The 24843-nt window shown below is 43.1% G+C and overlaps 2 protein-coding genes and 1 long non-coding RNA gene across 3 annotated transcripts in view; 1 reads left to right on the forward strand and 2 right to left on the reverse strand.

The window, feature by feature from the left end:
- LOC129033159 (olfactory receptor 2T8) overlaps positions 1-24843 on the reverse strand; it is a 51602-nt gene that overhangs the window by 12571 nt on the left and 14188 nt on the right. The gene's annotated exons all lie outside the window — the stretch shown is intronic.
- On the reverse strand, positions 5827-7044 carry LOC129033183 (olfactory receptor 2W3). Its single transcript, XM_054481289.2, has one exon. The coding sequence runs from the start codon at positions 6769-6771 to the stop codon at positions 5827-5829; it is 945 nt and encodes a 314-aa protein (XP_054337264.1). The 5' UTR covers positions 6772-7044.
- LOC134740223 (uncharacterized) lies at positions 15118-20496 on the forward strand. The gene is made up of 2 exons (XR_010127522.1): positions 15118-16842; positions 20048-20496. It is a non-coding gene; the product is annotated as an uncharacterized LOC134740223 (long non-coding RNA).

Raw genomic sequence — 24843 nt, forward strand, 5'->3', positions numbered from 1 at the left:
GCCCAAAATCTCCTTAAGCTGATAAGCAACTTCAGCAAAGTCTCGGGATACAAAATCAATGTACAAAAATCACAAGCATTCTTATACACCAACAACAGACAAACAGAGAGCCAAATCATGAGTGAACTCCCATTCACAATTGCTTCAAAGAGAATAAAATACCTAGGAATCCAACTTACAAGGGACGTGAAGGACCTCTTCAAGGAGAACTACAAACCACTGCTCAATGAAATAAAAGAGGATACAAACAAATGGAAGAACATTCCATGCTCATGGGTAGGAAGAATCAATATAGTGAAAATGGCCATACTGCCCAAGGTAATTTACAGATTCAATGCCATCTCCATCAAGCTACCAATGACTTTCTTCACAGAATTGGAAAAAACTACTTTAAAGTTCATATGGAACCAAAAAAGAGCCCATGTCGCCAAGTCAATCCTAAGCCTAAAGAGCAAAGCTGGAGGCATCATGCTACCTGACTTCAAACTATACTACAAGGCTACAGTAACCAAAACAGCATGGTACTGATACCAAAACAGAGATATAGACCAATGGAACAGAACAGAGCCCTCAGAAATAATGCCACATAAAAGTTTTTTAGGGACAGCAGTAATAAAAAATAAATAAGTTGAGAAACACCGAGTTAGACGATTCATCAAATAGGGTAAGTATATCATATTGTACATGCAAGGTTGAAAGTGTCATCCAAAGAATGAACGGGATTGTTACCAGAAAGGGGTCCCAAGCCAGACACCAAGAGAGGTCGTAAATTAGAGTTAGGAAGGGCCTGACATTTTGCCTGATGGCTCCTATTGTTAGGGAGTTTAGCAAACCTGTGGTTTTTGCTGTAGCCAAAGGAATTTAGGGAGTTGCCATGGCAGCAAGGCCTTGGAGCCCTCAGCCCGTAGGTAACTTTTCATTGCCTTAACCTTGGGGTCCATCTTATTCAATAAAGAGATATCTATTTTGGCTTCTCAGATCACAAAGGAAGCCAAAATATTTTAGCCTAAAATATACTTCTTTGAGATGTTTCAAGATGGCTGTTCAGGAGGGCTGGAAATACAAATTTAGCTGAAAAGCTGTCTTTTGTGAAGAAGATTTGCACCTGTAGAGAAAAATGTGCATTGATGCAGCCAGGCTTTCTCTGAGGCCTTCTGTTGTCCAGATTTAGGGATGATTAACTGAGGGTCTGAAGTTTTTAAAGGCCTGAAACATTTACATCTATTCTCCCTGAGCACTGCTACCTGTGAGGGTCCATCCATGTAACAAGACCACCTTTGCTAGACAGGCCACCTCTTCTCTGGTCCCATAAGCCGTTTTGCCACTGATCCAAGCCTCATTCTTTCTGGAACCTCAAGATGGTGTAAAAGCGTCAACCATCCGGTCATTTATTTGAGATCTTATGTTTTGTAAAACTCCTGTGCACTTTAATAAATTCATATGCCTTTTCTCTTAGTATTTCTCAGCTGTCTTTTTTCAGTTGATTTTCAGTGAACATTCAGATGAAGGGGAAGTTTTCCCTTGGCCTCCACAAGGTTTTATTAATTTCCACAAATTTCTGTAGAATTAGTAACAGTTAGAGGATTCAGTGGAGAATGTGGATAGTGGGAGGAGGAGGAAAGTTTATTCCAGTTAAAATTGGAAAGTTAAAAAGTAAATAGAGCACTACCTTCCCCGGTGGAGAGATACTGTCGTTCTACATTCTGGAGCCCGCACGACTTCCTAGGACTCAGCTGCTCAGGGCTTCACACAAATAGCATAGCCCAGTGGCGAGGAACTGATATATGACCATCAGAACACCTTTATTCAAATTCCCACTCCTGCAGTAACGGAGTATTGAAATCTAAAATCTCTGAGCCCTAAGTTCCTCCTTTGTAAGATAGATGTGATGTATTTCCCACCTCTCTTTCTTGAGGATTCAGTGAGTAAATACAGGTAAATCGTCTGAGTGATTGACACATACCCACGACCTCAAGAGTATTAACCATCATTAGCATGGTAAAAACATAATTATGTTTCAATTGAAAACTGTGAATGAGGCTGGGTGCGGTGGCGGCTCATGCCTGTAATCCCAGGGATCTGGGAGGCCGAGGCGGGCGGATCACCTGAGGTTGGGATTTCAAGACCAGCCTGACCAACATGGAGAAACCCTGTTTCTACTAAAAAAAAAAATACAAAATTAGCCAGGCGTGGTGGCACATGCCTGTAATCCCAGCTACTTGGGAAGCTGAAGCAGGAGAATCGCTTGAACCTGGGAGGCGGAGGTTGCAGTGAGCGGAGATCGTGCCATTGCATGCTAGCCTGGGCAACAACAGCGAAAACTCCATCAAAAAAAAAAAAGAAAAGAAAAGAAAGAAGGAAGGAAGGAAGGAAGTGGAGAGAGGAGAGAGAGAGAGGAGAGAGAGAGAGAGGAAAGAAAAGCAAGAAAAGCAAGAAAGCAAGCAAGAAAGAAAGAAAGCAAACTTAGTAATTTTCAGCACACCCTTCTGGTTATCAAGTTATCAGATTCCAGCCCTTTCCTGGGTTTGAGCTATTTGCACTTCTTGCTAAGTTGTAACTGATAGACATGCAAATTATATCTTGTTAGGAACTGACTTACTCCCAGTGGAAAAACCAGTTTCACTTTCATTTGCAATTCATCTCAACATTCTTCTACTCTGTAAATTTAAATTGGCTTGACTTTTCCATTAAGCTGGTTATAGCATCTGCCTAGTTCCCTCAGATACTATGAGTAACACAAATTCTTTAGCTCATATTCATTTTTATAGCTGTGAGTCATGAGTTTATTTTTTCCTGAAAATTGTATTCACTTTTATATATGGTAGAAGTGACACGAATAGAAGAGGAGACAAAGGTGTAATAACAAAAACAGCCGCGTGTGGTGGCTCACGCCTGTAATCCCAGCACTTTGGGAGGCCGAGGCGGGGGGAACACCTGAGGTCAGGCGTTTGACCAACATGGTGAAACCCCATGTCTACCAAAAATACAAAAATTAGCTGGGCGTGGTGGCACATGCCTGCAATCCCAGCTACTTGAGAGGCTGAGGCAGAAGAATCGCTTGAACTAGGGAGGTGGAGGTTGCAGTGAGCCGAGGTTGTGCCACTACAGTCCACCCTGGGCGACAAGAGTGAAACTCCATCTCAAGGAAAGGAGGGAAGGAAGGAAGGGAGGGAGGGAGGGAGGGAACAACAACAAAGAGTTAAGTAGATAGGAGTTTCAAGAGAGATTTTTTTTAAAAGAAGAAAAGAAAGATGAGACAAAATAAAAAATGTAGTGACTATTCGAGAAAGGGAAACAAGCAGAGGAATAAATACAGAATGGGACACCTGCAGCCAAAGCAGCCTTCATCAAACAGTGATTGCAGCAGAAAACCATTGGGCTAAAGGAGAAGAAACTTCAGCCTGGGCGACAGAGCATGACTCCATCTCAAAAAAATAAAGTATTTTCTTTAACATATATATGTGGACGTGGGGAGTTTTATAACTGTTGGAAATAAATCCTAACTGCCACACAGATAACTCATTCTCTATTCATCATTAGCCCATCTAAGGGAGGAGACCACCCCTCATATTGTCTTATGCCCAATTTCTGCCTCCAAAGAAAAAAAAAGTAAAAACTAAAAGGCAAATATCAAATCCACAAGCAGACAGCCCGGTGCCACACCCTGGGCCTGGTAGTTAAAGATCGACCCCTGACCTAATCGGTTATGTTATCTATAGATTATAGACATTGCATAGAAAAGCACTGTGAAAATCCCAGTCCTGTTTTGTTCCGATCTAATTATTGGTGCATGCAGCCCCCAGTCACGTACCCCCTGCTTGCTCAATTGATCACGACCCTCTCACGCGCACCCCCTTAGAGTTGTGAGCCCTTAAAAGGGACAGGAATTGCTCACTTGGGGAGCTCAGCTCTTGAGACAGGAGTCTTGCCGATGCCCCTGGCCGGTTAAACCCCTTCCTTCTTTAACTCGGTGTCTGAGGAGTTTTGTCTGTGGCTCTTCCTGCTACACATCCACATCAGTACTTCTTACAAACAGCATCCTTAAATAGTCAGAGGGGGTGCTCTGGAAGCACAGGAATCCTCCTCTCTGGGGCTCTGGTTTGTTTACACTTACACAATGCCCTGGGGCTGGTGACTTTAGATGTGAGGTGTGGAGATGAGGAGGATACAAAAGAGGGCAGAAATATGCCCATAGAGGAGGAGGGAGCTGAGCACAGGAGCAATGGCAGAGGAATGAGGACCGCCCCTCAGCTGGCCTTTCACACCACTCCCTCTCACCTTGTATTCGCCCTTGGTCTATGAACACTCTCCCAACTTTTTCCAGAATGTGTCTGCCCTCCAAATGCCCGGAACGAGAGCAGGGGATGATATACTTCCTGGGTCCTTAAAATGTAGTCCGAGTCCCCAGAGTAAGGACATCACCTGGGAGGTTTGCAGAGATGCAGAAACTCAGACCCCTCTTATCACCAGCTGAATTGGAATCGCATTGGAACAAGACCTCAGATAACTGGAGGGCACATTAGTGGGACACACTGAGGACCGCACTGTGTAAGGAACAGTAGCCAGTCATGCCCCTTAGCCCCAAAGGGTCTTTGACATTGTGTGCCAAATGCTTAAGGATTTTTGCTCTTTGAAATTTCATGATGCAATAGAAACCACATGAATCGGGAGTCAGACAGAACTTGGAAAAAACCCTGGTTCAGTTCCCCTCAAGCAAAAGATTTAACCTTCAGATCTCAAGGACCAGGGAGATAAAATGGGAATAATGATAATCATGCTGACCTCATACAAATACTGAGGTTAGATGAATTAGGAGCATCTGGTACACAGAAGGGACTGAACCAATGTCAGGTTCTTCCTACTAATAATGAAATAAACATGCCTGAGAAAGAATGATGCTTTAAGATTTAAATGACCCATGTATCATTACTTACAGGTTCACTTCTTGGTTTATGCAGAATCTCACACCAGATTTTGGGGAAAATTCCAAAGGTTTAGATAAAGGGTACAACAAACTCTACAATTTCATGAAAAGGTTTAGGTAGGAATTGGGAATATAGAAAATATGAAACTGTGCTGAATTCCATGATGTGATGGCTTTAACCACAGAGGCACTCGGACCACGTGGAGAACAGTGATGCATTTGGGGTCATTCTGACTGAAACGTGTCGGGTGTGTCAGACTTTAAAGCAAACAACAACAAACAAAGCAAAGCTCTGATCGAGAAGAGTTATTTCCTCTTTGCACTCTGGTATAAGTTCATGGAAACTCATCTTTACAACTGTTTGTGTCACTTCGTTCTTTGCAGCTGCTTTACAGATCATGATGGGTTTTTGGGATGATTTGTGTTATACAGTTCACACATAAAGCACATAATGTTGGCCAGGCACAGTGACTCACATCTGTAATCCCAGAACTTTAGGAGGCCATGGCAGGAGGATCACATGAGGCCAGGAGTTTGGGACCAGCCTGGGCAACACAGCAAGACTCCATCTCCATAGAAGACAGAAAAGTCACAATTCCCACCGCCAGTGATGCACACCTGTAGTCCCAGTTACTTGCAAGGCTGAGGTGGGGGAGGATCGCTTAAGCCCAATAGTTGAAGGAGCTATGGTGGCACCACTGCACTCCACCCTAGGTGACAGAGTGAGACCCCGTCTCAATTTTAAAAGCAACAACAACAAAAACACATAATGTCAGAACTGAAACAGCCTCACAAAAGTCCCGAAAAAGGCAAGTTGGGAGTCATGGGCTAATACCAGCTGGAATCCAGCCGTTCCATCCACCAGTGGCCCCGGATGGAGGTGAAGACAGGTGGAGATGCCCTTACTCCTTTCCTAGCTCTCTCTTCCCCAGAAGCAACCTTCCCAGTGCCCCCTTCACCTCTCTGTTTCTGAGGGTGTAGATGAGAGGATTGAGGAGGGGGGTGACAATGTTGTAGAAGAGCGTGAGGAACTTGCCCTGGTCCTGGGAAGAACTGGCTCCTGGCTGCATGTACATGTAGATGATGTTTCCATAGAAAAGGGAGACCACAGTGAGATGGGAGCCGCAGGTGCCGAAGGCCTTCTGCCTTCCTGATGCTGACCGAATTTGTAACACAGCCCTCACAATGTAGCTGTAAGAGAGCAGGATAAACACCAAGGGGGACAGCACAACACCCACCGCCAGGACAAAGACGGTGCCTTCGATGGCCACAGTGCTGACGCAGGCCATCCGGATCAGGGCAGGCATCTCACACAGGAAGTGGTCCACCTCATGGCGCCCACAGCGGGGTAAGCGCAGGGTCACGGGAGACATGGCCAAGGAGTTGGCCACCCCACAGCCCCAGGCCACTGACACCAAGCCCCGGCAGAGCCTGGGGTTCATGATCACCATGTAGCGCAGGGGCTTGCAAAGAGCCACAAACCGGTCATAGGCCATGACGGCCAGGAGCAGGCACTCCACACCACCCAGACCCAGGAACAGGAAGAGCTGGATGGCACAGCCCAAGTAGCTGATGGTCTTGTCACGTCCATTAAGGTTGTAGAGCAGCTGGGGGATGGAGCTGGTGGTGAAACTGAGGTCCAGGAAGGAAAGGTGGGTAAGGAAGAAGTACATGGGGGTGTGGAGGTGGGGGTCCAGCCAGGACACCAGGATGATGGTGGTGTTGCCTACGAGGGTCAGGAGGTACGCAATCAGGATGACCACAAAGAGGATCCTCTCCAGATGGGGTCGGTCAGAGAATCCCAGTAGGATGAAATGGGTTTGGGTGCTGCCATTGGTTCCATCCATCTCTACTTCAGCTGAACAGAAATATCAATCCTAATAATAACAGCTGATATTAAGGGAGAACTTACTAGAAGCTAAGCATTCTTCTCTGCTTTTTACTTTACTCATTTAACCCTATCAGAAGCGAAGCATTCTTCTATGCTTTTTATATTTATTTTATTCATTTAACCCCAACAGTTATATGGAGTTGCACTATTACTATTAGCTCCCAACTTATAGAAAAGGAAACTGAAACACACGTGTGTTGAGCAAACTATGATATGTAGGAAGACACAGAGCTGATTCTGAACCCCGGCAATGTCTGAGAGTGTGCAATCTTAACCACTATTAGTACTGCCTCTAAATCCAATGAAGTGAAGGCAAATCCTGCTGTGGCCAAACCATGAATTTTTCTAGAGACTCCAGTCCCTAAGATCCTGCCAAAAACCTCAAGGACTCAAAATGGAGCCTCAAAAGAATCCATCAATAGTATTTAAGAAATACTCATTACACACAGAGTACTTTATCTATTACTGGTCTCAAAGAAACACCTCATTCATTGGGTTATCATGTCTGAGGTAATTTTTAAATTACCTCAGAATTTAATTTAATTTAATTTTAAAATTACCTCAGTAGATAATGTAAGAGACAAGCAAAATACACATAAAATCTCTTTTTTTCTCTCTGTTTTAAATGGGCCTGGTATTGAAGAAATAGAGTGTATGGGTTTTTCTTCCAAAGTACTATATACTGCTTGAGAAGATAAAACAGATTGAAAAAACTTTGTAACGGATATTACAATTGTAATGCAATCATTCACGCATATGTACAGAAACCTCTATCACGTTCCAATTTCAATACCACGTCACATTCAAAGCAAAGCGTATTTGATGAGACAAACCACAAGTCTTACAGACAGATATAGAGAGACTCAGTCCATCCTGGTGTTTGGGTGATGGATGCATTAAAAGCCAAGACTTCGCCACTATGCAATACATGTAGCTAAAAAGCAGTACTCCCAAATTAATACAAATAAATATAAGTATGTATGTGCAGGTAAAAAGCAGTACTCCCAAATTAATATAAATAGATATAAGTATGTATATGCAGATAAAAAGCAGTACTTGCAAATTAATACAAATAAAAATAAATCCATACGTGCAGGTAACAAAACAGTACTCCCAAACTAAGACAAATAAAAATAAATACATACATACATTTTGGGCTACAGCTCCAAACTACTCTGCATTATCCCTAGGCTAACAAGACTAAATTACAAGATCTCAGCAAGCTCATTTGTCTTTTCACAGTTTTCTCATCTAAAATGGTAATAATCAAACCTACCTTACTTAGTTTACAGATATGCTTTGAGAGTTTTTAATATGAAATATAAATATATAAAACATATAAAAGTTCAGTGACTGTAAAGGTTTCTACATATGTTAAAAAAAAGGTGATGTGTCATGCAAACACAGAACAGGAACATAAGCCCATAAGTCTAGCCAGAGAAATCCAGAAGAAAAAAAGCCTACTGAAGAGAAACTATCTTATCTTATATCTAATCAAGCTTTGAAAATACAATAACTATATCATGATAACTGACAAGGCATTTGTGAGAGGAAGGGAGTGTGGGTCGCTTCTTTATTCCTTACACCAAAAATATAAAATTACAAATTATATATTTAAACATTTTAAAAATACAACTACAATCAGAAAGCATGATAGTTATTTTTCCTTTTTTTCCCAATCATCTTGAATAAGTATACATCATAAGCCAAGCTGCAATTCTCAAAAGTTAAAAAGCAAAACATAGATAAATTGTATTACCTATTTAGAAAAATTTATACTCTAAGAAACACTTTTGGCCAGGTGCGGTGGCTCACGCCTGTAATCCCAGCACTTTGGGAGGCCAAGGTGGGTGGATCACCTGAGGTCAGGAGTTCACAACTAGCCTGGCCAACACAGTGAAACCCCTTCTCTACTAAACATACAAAAATTACACGGGTGTGGTGGTGCACACCTGTAATCCCAGCTACTCGTGAGGTTGAGGCAGGAGAATAGTGTGAACCTGGGAGGCAGAGGTTGCAGTGAGCCGAGATCGTGCCACTGCACTCCACCTTGGGCGACAGAGTGAGACTCCGTCTCAAAAACAAAACAAAACAAAAAAGAAACACTACTAGCAAAGACTAAAAAATAATGACAATAGTAGAAAAATTCAACAAGACAACTGAAGGCTACCTTAATTTTTTTCTCAAAAAAGTGGCAAGAAAAACCTGTAGCAAAAGAAAAATATGTAATGACTTGAAGAAACAGTTGAATGATTTACAAGCAAGTGATATAAACATTAGAAATGTTTTCACTGATGATTGAGGTTATAAAAATTTAAATATAAAGATATTTGCTTTTCCAGATAGGTAAATAGTGAAAAGTGTGGTAATATCCAGAGCTTGAAAAAATGTGGGAAATAAGTCCAATCTCATAAACTTTTTTTTCTTTTTTTTTTTTTTTTGAGACAGAGTCTCACTGTGTCGCTCAGGCTGGAGTGCAGTGGTGTGATCTGGGCTCACTGCAGCCTCATCCTCCCAGGTTCTCCTGCCTCAGCCTCCCAAGTAGCTAAGATTACAGACATGTGCCACCACACCCGGCTAATTTTTGTATATTTAGTTGAGATGGGGTTTTGCCATGTTGCCCAGGCTGGTCTTGAACTCCTAATCTCAAGCAATCCACCCATCTTGGACTCCCAAAGTGCCAGGATTACAGGTATGAGCCATCATGCCTGGCCTCATGAACTCTTGATAAGAGTCAAAATTGAAATAGTATCTTTGCAGAGATATTTAAAAAATGACTACTTAAATACACATATATCTTGACATAGTACATATTATTTTAACAAAAGAAATATCTGTCTTTCATAAAATGTTAAATGACATGCTTTTCTCATTGCCCTGTTAATTCCACATCTAGGAATCTGCTTTGCATTTATTAACCCTCAATCAGTAAACACATACCCTCAAAAATTTCATTATAGAATCTACTGAAATAGATAATACTGAGAAACAAGGTATGTTAAAGTGATAGACATGATTTAATAGACGATGACTGGAAACAATCACTAAATTGGAATGACATTACCAAGAATTTTGTCCAAAAAAAAGATGTTAATATCAAACAAGTAGAAAGCTAACTATACTGGGTGAGGTGGCTCACGCCTGTAATCCCAGCACTTCGGAAGGCTGAGAAGGGTAGATCACAAGGTCAGGAGTTCGAGACCAGCCTGGCCAAGATGGTGAAACCCCATCTCTACTAAAAAATACAAAAATTAGCTGGGCATGGTGGCGCATGCTTGTAACCCCAGCTACTTAGGAGGCTGAGGCAGGAGAATCACTTGAACCCGGGAGGCGGAGGTTGCAGTCAGGCAAGATCGCACCACTGCACTCCAGCCTGGTAACACAGCGAGACTCCGTCTCAAAAAAAAAAGAAAGCTAAATATAATGTATAGTGAGATTATATGTAGTGTGACTCCATTTTTTGTTCACAAACTCTCACCATACACACACAAACATACATGGTACGTATATAGGTATATAGGCACATGTTGCAGAACAACACATTTTGGTCAACAAATTCCATCTGCGGTCGTTCCACCTCCTCTAGAGGAGTCTGAGGCAGGTCCTTCAGGGAGTATTGTAGAGGGCATTGTGATCATAGGAGCTGACGGCTCCATGCATGTAGCTGCCCCGGAAATCCTTCCGGCGGGACAAGGCGTAGAGGTGGAAGACAGTGGCACTGATCGTTCTGTCTCAGTGGACGCCCAGGCTAATGTGTTTGCTTGTGTCTTAGTTTGCAACGAAAAAGTTTGAAAAGTAAAAAAAGAAAAAAAAAAATTAAATAGAATATAACTTGTAGAATAAGAATAAAAAGAAAGTATTTTATACAGTTTTACAATGTGTGTTTTAAGCTAAGTGCTATTACAAAAAAAGTCACAAAGTTAATAAAAAGTAAAAGTTTTACAATGTAAAAACATTTCCATAAACTAAGGATAGTTTCTAACTGAAGAAAGAAAAACACTTTTTAATGCATTTAATATAGCCTAAGTGTACAAAGTTGATAAAGTCTGTAGTCATGTACAGGAATGTCCTGGGTCTTCACATTCAGTCACCACCCACCCACTCACTGACTCACCCACAGCAACTTCCAGTCCTGCAAGCTCCATTCATGGTAAGTGCCCTACACAGGTTACCATGTTTTGTATTTTATACAGTATTTTTACTGTGCCTTTTCTATGTTTAGATACACGTATACTTACCACTGTGTTACAGCTGTCTTCAGTATTCAGTACAGTACCACGCTGTACTCGTTTGTAGCCTAGGAGTGACAAGCTATAGCAGACACTTATGGCCTAGGCTTGTGGTAGGATACACCATCTAGGTTTGTGTAAGTACATGCTGTGATGCTCACACAATGACAAAATCACCTAACGATGCATTTCTCATAACATATCCCCATCGTTAAGCAACACATGACTGTATTTGTATTCAAATAGAACCGATATCTGGACGTACAGTTTGAAATTGTTCAAAAGGCTCATTTCTAGCTTGGGCAACATGGGGAGACACCATCTGTACAAAAGTCAAAATTAAACCTTAGCCCGGCATGGTCGCACAAAGGTGTGGTCCCAGCTACTCAAGAGACTGAGGTACGGGGGTCAATGGGCCCAGGAGGTCGAGGCTGCAGTGAGCTGTGATCATGCCACTGGCACCTCAGCCTGGGCGACAGAGTGAGACCCTGTCCTCCCCTACGCCTGCCAAAAAGAGACTCACTTTTAGAAAGTAAAGTGGAGGTTTAAAAAGACTCTCATTAGGCCGGGCACGGTGGCTCACGCCTGTAATCCCAGCACTTTGGGAGGCTGAGGCAGGCAGATCACCTGAGGTTGGGAGTTCGAGGCCAGCCTGACCAACATGGAAAACCCCATCTCTACTAAAAATACAAAAAAAAAAAAAAAAAGGAAATTAGCTGTGCGTGGTGGCGTATGCCTGTAATCCCAGCAACTCGGGAGACTGAGGCAGGAGAATCACTAGCACCCGAGAGGCGGAGGTTACATTGAGCCGAGACCACCCCATTGTACGCCAGCCCGGGAGACAGAGCGAAACACTGTCTCAAAAAATAATAATAATAATAGTAATAATAATAATTTTGCATTGGTAGATGTAGTGCTTTGTTATAATTAAATGACCTGTGATATAAGTGCTATCTGTGTATATCTTTGTGTGTTGGTGTGTCTGTCATAATTTTTTTTTTTTTTTTTTTTTTGAGACAGAGTCTTGCTCTGTCACCCAGGCTGGAGTGCAGTGGCGTGATCTCAGCTCACTGCAAGCTCCGCCTCCCGGATTCACGTCATTCTCCTGCCTCAGCCTCCTGAGTAGCTGGGACAACAGGCGCCTGCCACCGCACCCAGCTAATTTTTTGTATTTTTAGTAGAGACAGGGTTTGACCATGTTGGCCAGGATGGTCTCGATCTCCTGACCTCGTGATCCGCCTGCCTCGGCCTCCCAAAGTGCTGGAATTACAGGCGTGAGCCACCACGCCCGGCCTGTCATAATTTATAAATGTTCTAAGAGCAAGGAGTATGTTCTTCAGATTTTTTTAACCCTTGAGGCACTCCCTATGGCTTCTTTATTTAACAAACCTACCTACAAGTGCAGACCTCTGAGCTGAGTTCCTCAACCCAGAAACCTGCTCACCATTTTCACTTGTATGCTGCTAGGCAACACTGAATGAATGCAGGAACACAGATGTAGCGAGAGGGCCTCAGCCAGGTCACGAAATGCCTTCTACCCTCTTGGGCGCACACAGGTGCTGTAGCCAGGTGTAAGGAAATCCAAGTGCCTCTCTCAGGTTTGGCCCATTCCTTATAAATGCAATGGTCCACAGTATCTGTGAATAGCGGTTTACTGCAATCACAGTGTTGCAGCTCTGCTGAGGGAAGACTGGAGACGGACCCTGATGGCAGCCTGCGTTCATCAGCATCCCAAAGCGCTGGGGAAACTTCAGACCCACGGGGATCACCAGCACATCCACTGAGGCAGAGGCGTGCACCACATCAAATTGCCCAATCTCCCGTCAGGTCCAGAGAGAAAATGAGGACCATGAGAATTTGTCCCTTGATATAAAAAGAATTTACTACCTCACGTAAGTAAAATTACGGGACTCAATCCACTGTTGTTCTAAAAACATAAATACCAATGAGCCATTTGCTCCCCTCCCCTGTTCCCAAGAATCATTATATGGCTAAGAAAACAGCTGAGACATAATTGGTCCCATGCTACCTAGAACAGAATCATGCATTTTGTTTTTTAATCTCTCCTTATATCTGCTGAAAACAGGGCCAAAATATTTTGACATCTTCTTTTTACTAATATTTTTATGTATGAAAGAGAAAGAACCCATTGTCCTACATAGTGAAAAAAATCACATAAAGTGTATTATTACATTAAGGAGCTACAGCGTGGCCTGTTTTATTTTTATTTATTTATTTATTTTGAGAGGGAGTTTCGCTCTTTTGCCCAGGCTGGAGTGAAGTGGTACGATCTCTGCTCACTGTGACTTGCAACCTCCATCCCCCGGGTTCAAGCAATTCTCCTGCCTCAGCCTCCCTAGTATCTGGGATTATAGGCACCTGCCACCACGCCTGGCTAATTTTTGTATTTTTAGTAGAGATGAGGTTTTACCATGTTGGCCAGGCTGGTCTTGAACTCCTGACCTCAGGTGATCCACGCCCATTGGCCTCCCAAAGTGCTGGGATTACAGGTGTGAGCCACTGCACCCAGCCTTATTTTTACTTTTTGATTTGAAAGGAAGACATTAGCATACATAGGTTTATAGTTTCAAAAACTGATAAGGAAATTTAGCAAGTATCATTACTTAGATGTGTATATGTAACTATGTTTTCAACGCTCTTGTAAAGGCAAAAATGACATCACAATACTGAATTTTTTAAAGAAAATAAATATACAAAAATAGCCAAGCAATGTCAGAAAAAAATCAGACTTAGAGTCAATTAACTAAGAAACTTATCAATACGACTGGGTACTTTTGGGTAGATGTAGTCAGAGAAGTAGAGAGTAAAGAGACTAGTCTACATAAGTGAGTGTGTAGAAGTCATAGAATATGTGTGGTACACATATGCAGGCCCTGACATCCTTTCTTCCTCCCTGTGTAATAGAAAAGCAGACCACAGAGGGCCCCAGAAGCACAGAGAAAGCAAGTACCAAGGAGTCGGTGCTTGGAGGGCAGACAGGTTGAATAGATCCCAGTGTTCCCAATTCTCTGTGTTCTGGGGTTCTAGGGGTTGCAATCACCACTCCAAGTGCTTTCCATTACTTTTGCTGGCTAAGGAGGTTATTTCACTTCCCACTCCTGATTGCTCCTGTATCCCCTCCTCCCAGTCCTCTTCACTCAGGGCCTTCTCAACATGCTAGAAAAATTAGTCTAAGGTTGGGTGCAGTGGCTCACACCTGTAATCCCAGCACTTTGGGAGGCTGAGGCAGGCGGATCACCTGAGGTCGGGAGTTCAAGACCACTAGCCTGGCCAACATGGCAAAACCCTGTCTCTACTAAAAACACAAAAATTAGCTGGGTGTGGTGGCGGGCGCCTGTAGTCCCAGCTACTCGGGAGGCTGAGGCAGGAGAATCACCTGAACCCAGGAGGCAGAGCTTGCAGTGAGCCAAGATCATGCTACTGTACTCCAGCCTGAGTGACAGAGTGAGACTCCGTCTCAAAAAAAAAAAAAAGTTTAGTAAATTGATAAACCAGTCACCTGACTTGGAGGAGGGGTCATGAGGGTATGTTGGCCTGTTCTCACACTGCTATAAATATCTGAAACTGGGAAATTTATGAAGAAAAGAGGTTTAGTTGACTCACGGTTCCACAGGCTGTGCAGGAAGCAAGGCAGCATCTGCTTCCAGGAGGCCTCAGGGAACTTTTACTCATGGCAGAAGGCAAAGTGGGAACTGGTGTCTTACGTGGCAAGAGCAGGGGCAAGAGAAAGTTGCGGGGCCACACACTTTTAAACAACCAGATTTCACAACTCATCCAAGGCGGATGGTGTTAAACCATGAGAAACTGCCCCCATGATCCAATCACCCCCCACCAGGCCCACCTCCAACACTGGGGATTATAATTGAGCATGAGATTTGGGTGGGGACACAAAGCCAAACCATATCGGGGGGTACTGAGCAAATTAGTTCTTTGAATAAATTATCCAGTCTTCTGCATATGTAGACATAGTTCTGGAGGGTTATAGCTTAGAAAAGGCTAGAAGCTCATGTTGGGGATTGACTTTCTCTTTTAGTTTTCTGTTTTTTAAGGGAGAGGTCTCACTCTGTCACTCAGGCCAGAGTGCAGTGGCGTGATCCTGGCTGACTGCAGACTTGAAACCCTGGGCTCAAGCAATCCTCCTGCCTCAGCCTCCCAAGTGGCTGGGACTACAGGTTGGCACCACCATATCTGGCTAATTTGTATTTTTTTGTAGGAACCAGGTCTTGCTTTGTTGCCCATCTGGTCTCAAACTTCTGGTCTCAAGCAATCCTCCCACCTCAGTCTCCCAAAGTGTTGGGATTACAGGCATGAGCCACTGTGCTCTACCAGGGTTGATGTTCAAATTTTTATAGAGAACAAAAGAATTTCACTGGTAATTGTCAGAGCAGTCCTTAAGGATATGTCAGAAACAAAAAAAATTATGATTTGAGATAGTAAAAAAAGCCAAACGTATATAACAGAAATGCACAGTAATAGGGAAGCGACGGGAAGGACAGCAGACCCAAGACACCCCATTTCCAGATGGCGTGGATGCACCATATCGTTTAGGTGAAGAAAGGCAACATAAAACATTAACATCAATTTTTTTTTAAAAAAAAGGTTGTAGTCTATGTAAGTTTATAGAAAGTTCCCCATATTTTTAGTGACGATACCATTTTGAGAGGTGGCTTATGGAGTATGAGACAAAGCATAATTCAAAGGTGTCACTGTGATGTCACAGGGAATAAAAACCACAGGGGGTTCAATGGGACTAGGCCTGGACATGCCAAGTTATCAGGTCACAAAATCCATTATGTTTACAAACTTAAGACTTCTGCTCAATTTTTCTCTATATCCCCAAAATTTGACTAATTTAGCACTTGGCATTAAACATTATTGGCCAATAATAATAAATATTGTATCAGTAGACTATATTACATTTTGCAAAACATTTTCAGGTCCATCAATTTTGCTCTCCACATCGTCAATTATTTATTCATTCAACAAATACAGATTGAGTGATAACCACATACAAACCAGCATTGGGGGTGCTTGAGAAACACTGAAAACATCATTGTCAACAAAGATACCTCCCCTTGTGGTGTTTACATTTAGCACAAAAAGGCAAAACATAAATAAATTAAATCAGCCTAACAAATAAGAGAACAATATAGTACACTAGACAACACGTACTATATGGGGAACAAAGAGCCTCCACTGAGCCTAGCAAGGGTGACTGGAAAGGTGAGCTCTAGGTGGGCTCTGGGGGAGTAGGGCTGTATAGTATCATTGAGAAGTTGGATCTCAGAAGACTTAAGGAAGAAAGGGAATAATGAGTCAAGGGGACATCAGGGAAAAGGGAATGTCAAGCAGAAGCCACAGCTGGGGAAATGGCCCTATGATGGGAAGTGCCTGCTTTGGTGGAAACCCGGCCATGAGGCCAGGGCAGCTGGAGCAGAATGCAAAGGGAAGTGGGGGTGGAAGAGATAATCAGAGGAGGGATGGGGGTTCAGATCCTCTAGGGCCTGGGGGTTCACTGTGAGGATTCTGACTTTCACTGTAAGTTGAATGGGAGGTCTTTGTGATGGTATCTAAGTCACTGTGCTGCCAACATATCCTTGGGTGCTAAAGGAATCAGCCCAGCTGCTGTAGAGAGAATGGGAGTGGAAGGGCCTAGAGCCCAAGCAGGACCACTGTGAGGAAACGAAGGTCATAATCCAGAGGGGCAGGATGGAGTTCCGACCATGGTTACAGCAGCAGGGTGGCCAGGACAACTGAACCCCGGACATATTCTGAAGGTAGGACCAACAGGGCTTGCTGATGGACTGGATGTGGGCTGGAGAAATCAAGAAAGTACTCAATCGGATGCCTGGCTTAAGCAATCAAAAAAATGGAGTTGCCATCCAGTGACAGGGAGAAGCCTGTGGTTTTTGTTGTTGCAGTTAGGGAGAGACTTGGGGAGAAATTTGTGGTTAAGTTTTAGGCAAATTGAGTTTAAAATGTCTATTTTGATGTCAAGTGGACAGCTGAATATAAAAGACTAGCATTCAGAGGAAAGGAGAGGGAAAGCCAGGAAACGGGTAAGGATGTCGAGGATTTTGCTGGTAATGAAACAAAGTTCCAGAGGAAATAGTGGCAATCTTTCAGGAGTTGGAAAGGGAAAGAGAAGGGTCATTACAGGAGACACACAAAACTGTGAATCTAAGAATGCAAGAGATGAAGACTCACATCGGTTTACTGACTGATATAAACCACAATAAAATGCACAGTGAGACAGGATTCAGCAGAGACAGTGGGACCAGAGTATTGGGCTACACAGTGGGAAATGGATACTCCTGGGACTGGGATGCTCATTCTACCCTATGGAGAGAGTAGAAGACATGTGGAGGTGTTCTCCTTCCCACCCAGGGCTTCCCTGTCTCAGTGAATGGGTGGTGCCCCATGGAAGGGGTATCTCAAGCCACCCACCTGATCCCTGTGGGAAGGGATGCTGTTGCTGAGCTGAAGCCCACCTTCCCTACACAGACCTTGCATGAGGGAGGGCTAGGGCACACATGGCCTGTGGAACACCAAGAAGAGGGACATGAGGATGCGTTATTTCCTCTGTTTGCAAATCTATCACAGAGAGTAGAAGTGTTCGCTCATGATCAAACAATTAAAAAATCTAGGAAGAAGGCTACGTTAGTAATATGACTGGAAGGTAAGTTAAAAGATATCAGTTGAAAAAATCTCCCTGGAAGAGAAAAACATCTTGAACTTCAAATTGAGGAGGAAAATTAAACCTTCTGCAGATTATTACCAAATAATGTTAAATAATTTGCCATTAATTAATATTTGGTTAGCATTCAAACATTTACCAGTTAAACATTTTAGCATTTGTGTAACATTTATTTATTTATTTATTTATTTATTTTTGAGACGAGTCTTGCTCTGTTGCCCAGGCTGGAGTGCAGTGGCGCGATCTCGGCTCACTGCAACCTCCACCTCCTGGGTTCATGCCATTCTCCTGCCTCAGCCTCCCAAGTAGCTGGGACTACAGGCACCCACCACCACGCCCCGCTAATTTCTTTTTGTATTTTTAGTAGAGACGGGGTTTCACTGTGTTAGCCAGGATGGTCTCAATCTCCTGACCTCGTGATCCGCCCACCTCGGCCTCCCAAAGTGCTAGGATTACAGGTGTGAGCCACTGTACCCGGCCATAATAATTATTTAGAAGACAGTGATACAAAGAAGGCAGTAAGGTTAGCCTTCAATGACTTTTAACATTTTTGTTGGAAAGGTACAGAACATACTTTAAAAATAAGTTAAATATTATCATCATTTCATCATCATCATTATAATGTATTTAAATGGAAAAGCTGAATTCAAACCAGCAATATCAAATACGACCTTAAATATTTACTATAACACTGTGAGGCCAGTATAATTGTTCCATGTATAGGAACCATAACAAGCAGCTAAAAGAGAGAGAAAAGTGTTGCTTGAGGTCTCTTTTTTTTCTTTTTTGAGATGGAGTCTCGCACCGGGCTGGAGTACAGTGGTGAGATCTTGGCTCACTGCAACCTCCGCCTCCAGGGTTCAAGCAATTCTCCTGTCTCAGCCTCCCGAATAGCTGGGATTACAGGCTCCTGCCACCATGCCCAGCTAATTTTTCTATTTTTTTTTTTTTTTTAGTAGAGACAGGGTTTCACCATGTTGGCCAGGCTGTTCTCGAACTCCTGAGCTTGTGATCCACCCGCCTCAGCCTCCCAAAGTGCTGGGATTACAGGCGCGAGTCACTGCGCCCAGCCTTAAGGTCTTATAACTAGTAAATATCTACATTAAAGAACAAGTTGAATGAAAATTCTAATAAATTCCTACTTAAAGTGTATCCAAAGAAAAAGGAAAAAGTCTAGGAGTTAGTGATATTAGATTCAGAGGAATGAGCTTTTTAATTCTTAAAAATTAGTCTCAGAATAAAAAGGATTTTAAAAGTAATTGAGTAAAGTCATAGGAAATGTGACCGTATAAAGGAATGGCTCTAAATGCATTAATCTAGAAGGAAGCAACAGGTTAAACAGTAAGAGGTAAGAAACAAAAAATAAGGAATGAGAGAGAGAGAGGGACAGGGAATGAGAGATAGAGCAGGGGAGGAAAGAATGAGAAGGAAAATCAGGAAAACGAGGAGAAACAGAATTAAGGAGGTGATACTGGAATAGTATCAGACCATTCTGAATCAATTTAAGAATTGCCATGTCTAATTCTTATATGGAAGATTTGAAATACAAGGATATTGAAAGTAATAACAAATTATAATGAATGCATAGAAATCCTTATGTAATCCAAGGTCATTAATTTGAAGGAAGGCATCAAGAAAATGTGATCTAGAAATAGAGGTTGAGATTGCTCCATTTACAAAATTATTATGCTCTATAATCTTCCCATATGCAAATATTTCATATTCCCTCTTTCGTCCCATGGAAATATTTCACGGCAACAAGGAATCAAGTGCTGACCTAAATGGGTGTATCTGTTAAAACTTAGTATATTGATATCCTTCACCCCACTCCAGGAACGTTTGCTGGGCTAGGACTGCATCTTGGGAACAGAATTTTAGAGATGATCATCTCTTACATCAGAAGCAGGATCTAAATGATCCCTGGATGCCCAATTTCCTGACTCTGCTACTGTCATGGGTGGCAAGATAAGAGGAGTTGCATCACAGATGAAAAAGTAAGGCCGAAGAAGACCAGAGAAGAGTTGGTTGAATGTGTAGATGTAAGATCCATTTGTGACATTGTAGAATGAAATTTCACCAGCTTCATAGTCCAAGAAAATCCCAATGCAGCGAGGACTTTCCAGTTGGAGAAGAGGCACCGATGGGGAGGCAAGGACCATGTACTCATTCCCTTTCAGCAGCCACAGGGCCCAGACCCCATTCTCAGGAGATGGCATGGTTTCCCCCTTTCTTGGCAATGTGTCTTGACAGACCCCTAAACCCCACTCTGCTCTTTCTCCCACCAGAACCTCCCAGTAATGCCTTCCTGATGAGAAGCTCTGCAAACCCAGGATGCAGGGCCATGTGTCAAATCGCTCAGGGTTGTTGGGGACATCCCTCCATGGTTCTCCATCCTGCACACTGCGCAGGTCGGCAGTCAAGAGCAGACTCGGGTGCGCCGTGGCAGGATCCAGCTTTACATCCACTGCGGAAAGAACGTGGTGGAGCAGGTGAAAGGAAAGAAAGGACTGGTAGAAACTTAGGAAACCACTGAAAAGAACAGTCCCACAGTTCCTCACTTTTCTCTCTCTATTAACTCCTAGAGAAAACAAATCAGTATTTCACCTTACAGGTTAAATCTTCTTTATTACTTTATTATTCTTATTCTTTATAACTTTCTGGTGTATTCCACTGTTACCTCTGCATAACCCAGAACTCTTTAACTTCCCCAATAAAAACTACTGATGACAACAAACCAAGTGAATAATCATTTAGTTTCCTTTCATTTACATCTAAAGCATTTGTGTGTGTGTGTGTGTGTGTGTGTGTGTGTGTGTGTGAGAGAGAGAGAGAGACAGAGAGACGGGGTCTTGCTATGTTGCCCAGGCTGGAGTGCAGAGCTATTCATGGGCATAGCCATGGTACACTACAGCCTCAAACTCCTGGACTCAAGCAATCCTCCTGTGTCTGCCTCCCCAGCAGCTGGGACTACAGGTGCACACCACGATGTCTGGCTTACATCCAAAGCATCTGGGTGCACTTAGGAGGATCTTCTGCATTTAACATAAAATTTATAAACCCCTGAGGAATTTTTTTTTCTTAAAAATCTATAGGAGAATTTTATTAACATTAAACCCACTACTTCCAAAGTTATATTACTGTGGTAGGCGGAATTCTAAGATGGACCCCATGACCTTCACACTCTGGTGTTATCCTCATGAGTATGTTACACTATATGACAAGAGAGAGATTATCAAGGTGAGTCTAATCTAATCCCACAAGTCCTGTAAAATCAGAAAGTTTTCCCTGGCTATTGGGTTGGTGGCAGCAGGAAAGGTCAATAAGATGTGGATTTGGTATCTCTTTGCTGGCTTTGAAGATGGAAAGGTCACATGAGGAGAAAAATGAGTGATCTCCAGAGCTGAGAGTGATCTCCAGAGCTGAGAGTGATCTCCAGAGCTGAGAGTGATCTCCAGAGCTGAGAATGGCCCCCAACCAACAGCCAGCAAGAAAACAGGAATCTCAGTACCACATTTGCATCGAATTGTATTATGCCAACAACCTGAATAAGCTTGGAGTAAGGTTCTTCCCCAGACCTACAGAGAAGCCCGGCGTGGCCAACACCCATATTTGGGCCTTGAGAAAACCTCAGCAGAGGAGCCAGCTGATACCACCTGGATGTCTGATCTTCAGAACCGTGAGCTACTAAATGGTATGGCTTTAAGCAGATAAGCTTGTAGTTATGCATTATATAACAATATAAAATATTGATACTCTGAAGTCCCAGTGAGATTGATGAAACATTTGACCCACATACATAATAAATAAATACATCTAGATATGAAAGCTCAGTGAAGGGGGGATGTAAAATATTCAGCGCATTTCCTTATTAGCATTGCTTATAAGTAGTAAATTAATTAACAATATGGTTTGGATGTGTATCCCCTCCCAGTCTCATGTTGAAATGTGATTCCCAAAGTTGAAGGTGGGGCCTAGTGGGGGGTGCTGGATCATGGGTGCAGATCCCCCATGAATGACTTAGTGCCATCCCGCTGGTGATAAGTGAGTTCTTTATCCGTTCATGCAAGAGCTGGTTGTTTAAGAGGAACCTGGCACTGCTTCCCTCTTGCCATGTGATACGCTGGCTCCCCCTTTGCTTTCCACCATGACTGTAGGTTTCCTGAGGCCTCACCAGAAGCAGGTGCCAGCACCATGCTTCCTGTACAGTCTACAGAACCATGAGCCAAAATAAACCACATTTCCTTATATTAATAAATTACCCAGCCTCAGGTATTTCTTTATAGCAATGCAAAATCAGACTAACATGTTAATATAGTTTGATTTTTAATATCAGAACAAATACTGCTTCTACTGCTACTGCTACTGCTACTACTACTGCCACTACCACTATACTTATTTGCCTTTAAACACTTCTAGTGAACTTTTTTATTTTTTTTGAAACGGAGTCTCGCTCTGTTGCCCAGGCTGGAGTGCAGTGGTGCAATCTCGGCTCGCTGCAAGCTCTGCCTCCTGGGTTCACACCATTCTCGTGCCTCAGCCTCTGAAGTAGCTGGGACTACAGGCTCCCGCCACCACACCCGGCTAATTTTTTTTTTTATTTTTCAGTGGACACAGGGTTTCACCATGTTAGCCAGGATGGTCTCAATCTCCTGACCTCGTGATCCGCCTGCCTCGGCCTCCCGAAGTGCTGGGATTACAGGTGTGAGCCACCGCGCCCATCCCTTTTTTTTTTTAACTGAGACAGAGCCTTGCTCTGTTGCCCAGTCTGGAGTGCGGTGGTGCAATCACAGCTCACTGCAGCCTCCACCTCAGACTCAAGCCATCCCCTGACCTCAGCCTTCTGAGTAGCTGGGAAGGCGTGCACCACCATGCCCAGCTAGTTGTCTGTATTTTTTGTAGAGAAGGGGTTTTTCCATGTTGCCCAGGCTGGTCTCGAACTCCTGGGTTCAAGTGATCCATCCGCCTCAGCCTCCCAAAATGTTGGGATTACAGGCGTGAGCTGCCACGCCCGGCCTAGTGAACTTTTATTGATACCCAACCTGAGTGGTCACATAACTGCACATTGCATTATTTTTATTAACTTATGTAACCACCCTGAGGGTCACCATTGTCATCCCTACATTATACAAGAGTAGATTCAGAGTAAAAGAGTTTATGTAGTCTTCCCAAACTCTAGAGGTAAATAATAACAGAGATTGAAAGGTAGGTCTCCATGGATTGTGTATTTAACATATGTCGTACATCCCCATGCCATTCCTCTTCCGGCACATTTGTCTGCTTCATTTCTAACAAAAGAGATCTGTGAAATGGCTTTTGATATGGTCTATATCCCATTCCTCTCCCTACCCTTTCTCTCCTAAACTCAATTCTTCATCATGATATAACCATACCCCAACCAAACTGCTCATGTCCATCTTCCCAGGGACCTCTGTGTTGATGAATGGTTATTTGTCAGAGTTTGTCTTTTTTTTTCAGATGGAGTTTTGCTCTTGTTGCTCAGGTTGGAGTTCAATGGCATGATCTTGGCTCACTGCAACCTCTGTCTTCCGGGTTCAGGTGATTCTCCTGCCTCAGCCTCCCGAGTAGCTGGGATTAGAGGCATGCACCACCACGCCTGGCTAATTTTGTATTTTTAGTAGAGACAAGGTTTCTCCAGGTTGGTCAGGCTGGTCTCGAACTCCTCACCTCAGGTGATCGGCCCGCCTCGGCCTCCCAAAGTGCAGGGATTACAGGCATGAGCCACCGCGCCCAGCACAGAGTTCGTCTTCAATGATTTTTCTGTATCTCTCAACACTGAGAATCTGCTTGTGCTAGAAAATCTCCCTTTTCCAAAGATAACACTCTTCCATGTTTCCCTTCCCTCACTGCTCACTCCTCCTTGATCGTCTTTGCTGTTCTCTTCTCCTCCACCACCACCACTGGAGAAACCTATGGTCCCAAGACTTGGACTTCTTCTCTCTCTCTCACCTCACTCCCTATCTACCCGGGTGCTGGCTGGCTCATTGCTTTGATAAAATTCCATTCATATGCTGACTGATTCCCAAATGCATGTGCTTAGCTTTGACCTTTACCCTGAAACTCCCTATTGTACATTCATCTGCCCATTCGATAGCAACATTTGGATATTCAGCACTCATCACAACATCTATGTATCCAAAACCCAATGCCCTTCTTCTGCTTCAACTGTCGCTTTCCTCATCAATATAAGTGGCAATCACATTTTGCCAGTTCGCAAGATCCAAAACCTTGGAATCATTCATGGCTCTTCCTTTTTATAGCACATTGTATATAATCCAACAACAAATCTTAACAGCTCTGCCTTCAGTATATAACAAAAATCTGTCCATCTTGTGGCACCTTGCGTAATAACATCTATTCCAACACATAATCATCTCTCATCAAATTACTGCAAAGACCCTTAACTGCTTTTCCCATGCCAATCTTCTCCTCTCTGTAATTTACTTACAAGAAAGCATATACAGTGATCCTCATAAAACATTAGTCCAATCAAACTATTTTTCTAGGTACAACTTTCAGTGATGTCCTATTTCACTCAGGGATAAAGTAACATGCTCAGAGTGGCCTGTCTATCTAGCCCTTCCTTGGTCTCTCCGACCCTCCTGTCATTTACTCTGCCACAGAGTCCTCACATTGACATCCTCACAGCTCCTGGAACACACCTGCCATCCTCCATGTCAGGCCTTGGCACTCATTTCTGCTGCCTGAATGCTTTCTTCCAGATCATATATTTGCTGGGTTATCCTCTGCAGGGCGAGGTCTTTCCTGGTCACCTTATTCGAAACTAGAACTTCTCATTATCCTTTTCATACTCTTCTTGATTTTCTTCAATATTCTGTATCAGCCACTTAACAGCCTGTGTATTTTGGTGAAGTACATATCTGCAACAGAAAGCTATGGATTGTAGCGTATTTTGTTGTTGTTGAATGATACATTCCAATGTTTAAAAGAACGGATGAGATAAAATTAATAACACATTTTGAATTATTTCATTCAATAAAAACAAATATGGATATGAGGTTACTGAGTCTGAGGGTGCCATGATGATTTTAATCAAGTCAGG

This window comes from Pongo pygmaeus, chromosome 1 (assembly GCF_028885625.2).
Source record: "Pongo pygmaeus isolate AG05252 chromosome 1, NHGRI_mPonPyg2-v2.0_pri, whole genome shotgun sequence".
NCBI lineage: Eukaryota > Metazoa > Chordata > Mammalia > Primates > Hominidae > Pongo > Pongo pygmaeus.

Excerpts from the sequence above, each read along its gene's own strand:
- LOC129033183 (XM_054481289.2), bottom strand. The coding sequence starts at position 6,771 with ATGGATGGAACCAATGGCAGCACCCAAACCCATTTCATCCTACTGGGA.